The 10,000-nt window shown below is 38.0% G+C and overlaps 1 protein-coding gene across 2 annotated transcripts in view; it reads right to left on the bottom strand.

The window, feature by feature from the left end:
• Positions 1–10,000, bottom strand: part of LOC144968069 (uncharacterized) — a 240,296-nt gene that overhangs the window by 219,978 nt on the left and 10,318 nt on the right. The window contains exons 2-3 of one of the 2 annotated variants that reach the window (XM_078906041.1): positions 6,033–6,319; positions 2,809–4,318 (exon numbers count right to left, since the gene is read on the bottom strand). In XM_078906041.1, coding sequence (XP_078762167.1) covers positions 2,809–3,013 — 205 coding nt within the window. In that variant the 5' untranslated portion in view covers positions 3,014–4,318; positions 6,033–6,319. Of the gene's footprint in view, positions 1–2,808; positions 4,319–6,032; positions 6,559–10,000 lie in introns of those variants that run through there. The other variant, XM_078906040.1, reaches the window with a different exon arrangement.

The raw sequence follows: 10,000 nt of genomic DNA, 5'->3' as shown, positions 1-10,000 counted from the left end.
CTGTCAATCAATCTATCTATCTATCTATCTATCTATCTATCTATCTATCTATCTATCTGTCCATCTCTATCTATCTGTCTATCTATCTATCTATCTATATGTCTCTCTTACTACTTCTTTATTTATCTATCTGGTTCTATCTATTCTTTTATCCTTTTCTATATATTTAATTGTCATCTTTTGGTAATTCACGAACAAATAATGGATATTGAATCGTTATTTGTAAAAAAAAAATAGTTTCTAATAAAAACGATTTTTATCGTAACATTAAAAGAGTACTACTCACGGGTTTTCTATCGGATACGTTTCTTTCTCAATTTGGGTTATCGGATCCTACGAAATTCTTCCCCACCCCACCACAAAAGGGCACCAGCTGCTCACAGGTTAACTGTTTATCATATCTCTTATCGGTCACTTGGTTTTTTATCTTGTTGAGACAAAGGTTATTCCTTTCCTTTAATTTCGATACACTAATGTAATTCGTAAGGCTATGTGGTCTAGTGGTATGACACTCGCTTTCGGATCGGAAGGTCCTGGGTTCGAGCCTGAGTACCTATTAATATGTTAACAGCGTTGTATCTGTAGGGGAAAATATGTAATATCGCCTAACAGGCGTCATCTCTTTTTACATGTAACATGTTGCTGTTGGTTAGTCAACCTTTGTAAATCGCTTTGAGCACGTTTAGTGGCTATTGTGCTAAATAAAAAGCTCGCGTGTTTTTTTTTTTTCTGGCCAAAAATGAAAATAGGCATTTTGGCATTTTACAGCAATACCTTATATAGATAGTTCGAAGATGACGTCACTCATGTCTTTGTTATTGTTTTTTTTTCCTTTTTTGCCATCGGCGTTTAAGAGTAATGTTCACTGAACTGTATTAACACGACTATAAACGTTCATGGATACACACAGTTTTGTGTGTTGGTTCGTTATACTTCCGGATGGCAATGTTATGAACTTCTTCGCCAAGCGCATACTATCTATAAGTCGTACTTGAAGTAGCTTAGTGGCTCACAGATGGCATAATGGGTAAACTAATTATTCTTATTATTACATTTGTAGCCACTTGTTAGAAAGTACCCGCACTTCCCAACTTCCAATTTAACCATGTTGTAACGGAATAAGAGGCTGGACACTCGACTAATGTGTTGAATTATTCGTGTGACTTTGTGATTTTGTGGTATGGTACTCGGTATTTTGAACCTGTCAGTCCCTGGTTCGAGCCCTGCTGTGACCAGCGCAAAGTTGAGTCCTTGGAAAAAGACTCGCCGTATTCAGGTGTAAAATGAATACATGACTGGTAAAAGTGTTATTCCTGTCGGGGGAAAAAATGTAGGAGCGACGTTCAGGCATCACTTCTCTTATCTTACATGTTAAGTGTTACTGTTGCCTTGAGACTTACTGTTAAACATCTTGAGCACATTTAGCGGATAGTGTCCTTCATAAATGCTCAAGTTTTATGTTTTGTTTTATTTGTTCATTTTTTAATTTTCTGAGAAATGTTCACCCGTCTAGCTGGCAAAAGCAACAACAACCACAACAGTATGACGTCACGCGCAATTGGTTTACAGTTTACAGATGTAATAGATAGTATGCGCTTGGCTAAGAAGCTCATAACATTGCCATCCGGAAGTATAACGGAAGTATAAGTGTATCCATGAATGTTTATAGTCGGGTTAATACAGTTCAGTGAGCATTACTCATAAACGCGGATGGCAAAAAAAAAAAAACCCAAAGACCAGAGTACGTCATCTTCGAACTATCTATAGATAGTTCAAAGATGACGTCACTCGGGTCTTTGTTATTGTTTTTTGCCATCCGCGTTTATGAGTAATGCTCACTGAACTGTATTGACCCGACTATAAACGTTCATGGATGCACACAGTTTTGTGTGTTGATTCGTTATACTTCCGGATGGCAATGTTATGAGCTTCTTAGCCAAGCGCATACTATCTATACGTGAACTATTATCAGGTCAAGTAGGTCAGCTGGTATCATTACTGAGAGGTCACGGTGTTAATTATTGAAAGGTCAGCTGTGCTAATCATTGAGAGGTCAGCTGTGTTGATAATAAATGAGTAATTAGTGATAAGTCCAGGTAGATAGTGATACTAACTATGGAACTGAATTACTTGGGCCTTGGGTCAGTATTTACTTTTGTGCGGCTATGTGGTCTAGTGGTATGACACTGGCTTTCGGATCGGATGGCCCTGGGTTCGGGGCTTCGCTCGGCGCATAGTTGAGTCCTTGGAAAAGGCTGTTTACTCACATTCCCTCACCGTACTTCTGTGTAAAATGAGTACCTGGCCGTCAACAGCGTTGTTTATGTCTGAAAAAATTGTAACATGTATCGCCTTACAGGCGTCATGCCCCGTCCTATATGTTAAATGTTGCTGTTGGCTGAATAAGTAATAACGAAATACCAACATTTCATTGTACACATCCAATGCTTACCTAGAATATAGAAAAGATGTCTAAAAATAAGCTTTTCATATAGCGCAATATCCACTAAACGTGCTCAAAGCGCTTTACAAGGGCTCCCTGGCCATCAGCAACACTTAACATGTAGGACATTACATGACGCCTGTTAAACGATGTTACAATTTTTTTTTCGGACGGAGACAACGCTGTTATCGGCCAGGTACTCATTTTACACCTGAGTACCGTGAAAGAATGTGTGTGAAGAGCCTTTTCCAAGGGCTCAACTATTCAACGAGCGAGGCTCGAACCCAGGACCTTCCTATCCGAAAGTCAGTGTCATGCCACTAGACCACATAGCCGCATAAATAACGATTGATAAAGCCACTCACCTCCGTTAAAACCGTAGAATTGCTGAGTAGTCCCTGGGATAAGCACAAGCATTGACGTTATAAACAGAATCAGATGAGATCGCAAACTTCCAAAACCAATAATATTATACTCCTGAAGGTTTCGTAATCCACAGAATAATCTCCAACACATGACGTCATGCGCATGCATACGACTTATCTGCATGCATTCGCCACGCATACGCATGCGTGCTTCTTGCTATTTCCGGTGGGGGAAAAAAGGCTCCACGAATTATTAATAATATTATTATTATTAGTATTGAGGCAAATTTGAGACGGATTGGCAGCTCCTGGAAGTGGCCAGAATAAACATTCCGAGATGATATGGAGGTGTCTTATGATAAGACATTGTTTAAACTCCCAAGTCGCGGTCAGCCAAGCCAATCTTGACCCTCGCAGGAATGTTGAATGTTGAATGTTGAATGTGTCTAAACAGTTGAGACCGGAGTTATTGTATTTGTTATGATAGCGTGGTGTGGATACAATGGAGACCCTTGGACGTTGAACTAAGTTGATGAATGGTGGTAAAAACTCGAGTGGACAGTTGTAAATGCTATGATGTAATGATGTAGAAAATGTATAATTTTCTACGGTAAAGATCCGTCATTTTAATCCCAGAATTATTGTGTTGTTGTTGTTGTTGTTGCTGTTGTTGTTGTTGTTGTTGTTGTGAGGATTGTGAAGGAATAGAATGAAGCAATCGTAATTGTTATGATTATATGTATTTTTGTAACAACAATACGGTTCAACTATATTATTATTAAAGGGGAAAGCCATTGGCATAATTTATGGGCGGAGGGGGGGGGGTCTAATGACCCCTGTAGAGTTGTTGAGATATTCCAGTCGTTCTTTGTATAAAATGTGCAGGTATCGATATTAAATTATATTATGCGATTATGAGACATAGGCTAGGGATAATAATAAACGAGGCCTGTAAATTAAATTGAATTGACCTTCACTATTTGCAACCTTCAATACGATAGAACTAAGGTAACTAAAAATAGGGATAATTTGGATAGGGTTGCATTGACCTCGATAAAGTTACGAGGCTGTACGATATAAGAGACACCAATTTGAAGATATTATGTGATGCCATCATATCGTTAAACAGCAGTTGGTGAAGATGACCTCGTTAAATTAATTCTTGTTGGTGTGTGTTTGTTTTCGTGGCATACTCTATCCTTTCCATAGCAATGATGGGAAGTCAACAGGTAACTGGATATATTATGGATGGATTAGTGACTTCAGCATTGAGCCCATACCTTGATGTAACAGCTTTCATCCTGGGAACAGGCAGGGATGATGTGAGGGCGTTTCTTGAAAAACAGAGTGATAAATATTGTTATTTAACTCTCATCGTCGTGTTATAAAGTAACTCCGTTGACTGGTAATGTTGAGAATCAGTTATTATGATTATTTTAGTTCCAGTTGGCTGATACCGTTGATGCCGTGAGAATGATGTCAAGCCCACCGTCCATGATTAAGAAAATACCTGTGGGTAATGATAATAATAATGATAATGATGATGGTGGTGGTGATGATGACGATGATAATGATGATTATGATGATGATGTAGTAATAGTGGTAGTAGTAGTGGTAGTAGTAATAGTAGTAGTAGTAGTAGTAGTAGTAGTAGTAGTAGTAGTAGCAGTAGTAATAGTAGTAGTAGTAGTAGTAGTAATAGTAGTAGTAGTAGTAGTAGTAGTAGTAGTAGTAGTAGCATTAGTAGTAGTAGTACTTGTTGTAGTAGTAGTAGTTAGTAGTAGTAGTAGTAGTAGTAGTAGTAGTAGTAGTAGTAGTAGTAGTAGTAGTAGTAGTTAGTAGTAGTAGTAGTAGTAGTAGTAGTAGTAGTAGTAGTAGTAGTCGTAGTAGTAGTAGTAGTAGTAGTAGTAGTAGTAGTAGTAGTAGGAGTAGTAGCAGCAGCAGTAGTGGTAGTCGTAGTAGTAGTAGTAGTAGTAGTAGTAGTAGTAGTAGTAGTAGTAGTAGTAGTTGTTGTAGTAGTAGTAGTCGTCGTAAAGGAAATGATAGTAACATCGAATTGTTGTGAAGAATAAAATAGTTGTTCGTGTTGAGTTTCTACCTCAATTGACAAAATGAAAAGAATGTGACGGACATAGGAAGAATAGCCTCACTAAAACACCTCATTATGATGTAACACACAATTATCTTTTTGCCAGGGCCTGACCTTTCATAAAGAGAGGTGATAATAATTTGGTGCGACCAATGGTCATCGTAAAGTTGTTAACTTGAGCATTGCTGCTACGCTACTGTAATCTTTAGTGACGACAATAAAGTCCTTATATTAGAGCCATGAGGCTCATGCAACCGGTTTCAGATTTCGTAAGAAGAAGAATATTAACAATTACTTGCTCTTCTATGGATAGGACGCTAGTCTATCACATAGTGCTTTCTATAATAGAAAAAAAAACAAAAACGATTAAATCAGTACTGGTTGGAGAGAGGAAACTGTGTGAAAAAAATTGTCTTTCTTATGGGCTATCCCGTCAAATTGTCTAGCCGTTCAAACCCGCGACCTAAATTTAAGTTTAAGTTTGTGTTTTAGGACCAAGACTTAATCTCATCATGAGCACACTTCTTGACTAACAGGGTTGCCAGGTTGGATTATTTGAATCCAAACCGTCTATTTTTTTGGATTATTTTTTAACGTCTTTGGATTGCCATTTTAAGTTTGGATTGTTAGACTATTTTTGGAGTATTTTGTCTATAAGAGATTTTCAAAAATGCATGCTTTTGTTTTTTTCATGCAAAAACAATAGCACATTTAGGATAACATTATTTACTACTTTTACTCTTGTGGGTAGCATTTCTCTATTTCTATAGATATTAGGGTGAGAGACACATTTTTTTCTGAAATTTGGATTATTATTTTTTAATTCGGATTATTTTTCCTAATGGTTTGGATTATTTATTTTAAAAAATATTATCTGGCAATCCTGCTGTACTAAAATAACTTAAAGATATTAGCATTCGATTATGCGAACAAATAATGATCTCAGAAGAATTCAAATATATTATTATGCAGAATAATTCACGGTTAAGAGTATGGTCAAATTACGCTATTGAAGGTTGGCCAAAATGCACAACCCACATTCCATTCCAACCCCCCACCCCCCTCTTCTTTGGTCAAATTGCGCACCCCCTCCCCCCCCCCTCCTTTCTATTGGATACACTAGAAGTAGCCTTACCTCAATGTTGTAAGAACCGTCACCTTAGGAAGATGTATAGATGCTCCGTGTAGAAATAAGTGACAGAGACCCCGTTGTCACATGGAATAATACGCTGTGCTTAGAGCAGAAGTCAGACTATCATGTGTCCTTTTAATAATGTACATACATCCTAACCAGGCATGTCGACAGTACATCATCATCTTCTTCTTCCCGTCCCTACATACCGACAAGTCCACGCGCCGCCAGTGTTCTATCTTTCCTGTGATCTAGAAGTGGATGGGGGGACGCGGCTTTTGGCTATCTGTCTGTGGACATATAGAATAACATATCAAAATAATATTAGATAACACATAGGAATGTTGGGGATATTATCAAGTTGTTAGATAATAGTTAACCAATTAACTGTCATACTCTGGTTTTTAAAAAAAAACAAAAAACAAAAAAAAAAAACAAACAAAAAAACACGTATTTAAAAATTTGACCAGAAAACTCGTCCTTCAAATATCGATCGATTTAAATGACCCTCATCTAGGTAAAAACTCTCAAACCTGGGACTTCGCGAGGTCTTGGTTAACGTCCCAGTTTTGAGAGTCCCATCATGAAAGCCAATGTCCAGAAATCATAGACCGTTAGTTTGTGTCGTTTTATATGAGGATTTCTACTTATTTTATTCGTTGTTTCGTTATTTAAAAAATTGTTTTTTTTTTGGTTCTTGTATTGATGCATTGCGTCTGGCTAAAAAAATCATAACATATATATAGATAGTATGCGCTTGGCTAAGAAGCTCATAACATTGCCATCCAGAAGTATAACCGACCAACACATAAAACTGTGTGTATCCATGAACGGTTGTAGTCGGGTTAAAACAGTTCAGTGAGCATAACTCATAAACGCGGATGGCAAAAAACAATAACAAAGACCTGAGTGACGTCATTTTCGAACTATCTATAGATAGAATGCGCTTGGTCAAGGAGTTCACAACATTGCCATCCGGAAGTATAACGGACCAACACACAAACTCTGTGTAACCAGGAACTTTTATAGTCTGGTTAATACAGTTTAGTGAGAACAACTCACAAACGCGGATGGCAAAAACAATAACAAAGGCCTGAGTGACGTCATCTGCATACTATCTATATCATAGCCGGATATAATGTACTAACAGACAAAACTATGAGTAACCTTAAACATTTATAGCCTGATTAATGAAATCAATTTGGTAAGAACTACTCATAAAAATGGCTGGCTAAAAACAATAACAAAGAGCTGAGTGACGTCAATTTCGTTCCTTTATACTCTCGATACTCACCCAGTGTGGGTGGCAGGTGTTATGGGGTGGTTTGCAAATTGAAATCCGCGCACACCGTCGCATCACGTCAAGACCACGCCCCCAACAACCTTTGACACCCATGTTGACAGAATTCAAATTATACATAGGGGGGGGGGGGGGGGGGGGGGTGACAGAAGCCTATAAATGTGACAATAAAATTAACAGACGCTTTTGTGTTTAGAAATGACCAATTTTTAAAGTCATAATGGATGAATATGATAATATCTTGGGTGGGGAGGGGATACATTTGTAAATTATGCAATGTAAAAATATTTGTAAATTGATAGTTCCTCCGTGACCTCTTGTTGCTATGCCTGTCAAGCTATTGACATGAATGCCTTTTTTTTTCTTTTTTTTTTAACTATTATCTTATAGATAGTATGCGCTTGGCTAAGAAGCTCACAACATTGCTATCCGGAAGTATAACGAACCAAAACACAAAACTTTGTGTAACCATGATCGTTTACAGTCAGGTTAATACAGTTTAGTGAGAGTTACTCATAAACGCGGATGGCAAAAAACAATAACAAAGACCTGAGTGACGTCAACTTCGAACTATCTATTGTATGAGTCTCGAGTTATTCAATCAACATACAGTGCATACAGTTTTGAAAATTATGTCAGTTATCGTGAATTATTTTAAAACCAATCGAATAAACATTTCAGTGGTTATATTGTTGACTATAAAATAAAGTATAGATAGTATGCGCTTGGCTAAGAAGCTAATAACATTGCCATCCGGAAGTATAACGGACCAACACACAAAACTGTGTGTATCCATGAACGTTTATAGTCAGGTTAATACAGTTCAGTGAGCATTACTCATAAACGCGGATGGCAAAAAACAATAACAAAGACATGAGTGACGTCATCTTCGAACCATCTATATTTTGCTCCTGAAACCAAGCGATGACCGTGATCCAAAGACCCAGAGCAACATTGAGTACTTGCCTCTCACCGGGAGAAAACAACCCACAGATCCTGAGCACCTCTCACAAATATAACACAGATGATTGAAATAAAAAATGCAGTGTTGTCAAGCATTGCGATGCTATTCCTTTATCATTGTGTCAAAATAATGTGAGAAATACTCATTTACTGGGCCGGGCCTATTTGTGTGCTTGACCGGAGCCATTGTTAAGTTATAGATAGAATGCGCTTGGCCAAGGAGTTCACAACATTGCCATCCGGAAGTATAACGGACCAACACACAAACTCTGTGTAACCATGAACTTTTATAGTCGGGTTAATACAGTTTAGTGAGAACAACTCACAAACGCGGATGGCAAAAACAATAACAAAGGCCTGAGTGACGTCATCTGCATACTATCTATAGCCTGACACTGAAACCCAAAAAGACTGGTCTTTTGACGTCATTATTTGGTTTTTGCACCGCCAACTGAGTTATCGTTAGTAGTTTCTCATTTTTAAAAAGTGGTCCCATTAGTTGAACAATTGAATACAACTCACGATTTGTTTTATTTTGTGGCCAAAGACTGGTCTATCGACGTCATTTTTTGGTCAGTGTCAGGCTATGGATAGTATGCGCTTGGCTAAGAAGCTCATAACATTGCCATCCGGAAGTACAACGGACCAACACACAAAACTGTGTCTATCCATGAACATTTATAGTCGGGTTAATACAGTTCAGTCAGCATTACTCATAAACGCGGATGGCAAAAAACAATAACAAAGACCTGAGTGACGTCATCTTCGAACTATCTATAGATAGAATGCGCTTGGCCAAGGAGTTCACAACATTGCCATCCGGAAGTATAACGGACCAACACACAAACTCTGTGTAACAATGAACTTTTATAGTCTGGTTAATACAGTTTAGTGAGAACAACTCACAAACGCGGATAAACAAATAACAAAGGCCTGAGTGACGTCATCTGCATACTATCTATAAGTTAACGATGGCTTCGGTTTGATACGTACTGAGGGTAGCTCAGGAGTTTTCTTTAACAGGAAATAAATAGTCAAGAGTTCGGAACGGGGTAAATGGTAGGAAATATTCTGTTTGGTTAATGCTTGGTAACGGGTGAACCTTCAATTTAGTAAAACTGTAAATGGGTAATGTTAAATTGTTTAATTTATTTACACATTTATTTATTTATTATTTTTCTATCTATTTATTCGTCTTATTAAATTATTTATCAATCTATAAATTGGAAGTGGAACGGAACATAACCACGCCCCTCGGACAGTCTGAGGAGTTATTATTTATTAGTAAGCAATCGTAGTGATTGCTAACATCAGCGAACAACACATGTATTAATATCGATGGTTAGCATATAAGTAAAATTTCACCTGTTCTACCCGCCTTATTAATCATAGCAACACACACACACACACTCACACACGCACACATACAACTATGTGGTCTAGTGGTATGACTCGCTTTCGGATCGGAAGGTCCTGGGTCGAGCCTCGCTCGGCGCATAGTTGAGTCCTTGGAAAAGGCTCTTTAGTCACATTATCTCACCGTACTCAGGTGTAAAATAAGTACCTGGCCGTTGACAGCGTTGTCTCTGTCGGGAAAAAAATGTAATATCGCCTACAGGCGTCATGTCTCGTTCTGTATGTTATGTGTTGCTGTTGGTTAGGGACCCTTTGCAAAGCGCTTTGAGCACGTTTAGTGGATATTGCCCTA

The sequence above is a fragment of the Berghia stephanieae genome, chromosome 3 (assembly GCF_034508935.2).
Source record: "Berghia stephanieae isolate SIO BIC M18660-M18661 chromosome 3, UCSD_Bste_1.3, whole genome shotgun sequence".
Taxonomy (NCBI): Eukaryota; Metazoa; Mollusca; class Gastropoda; order Nudibranchia; family Aeolidiidae; genus Berghia; species Berghia stephanieae.
The sequence above is the reverse complement of the archived record's forward strand: the minus strand, read 5'-3'. Positions and strand labels throughout refer to the sequence as shown.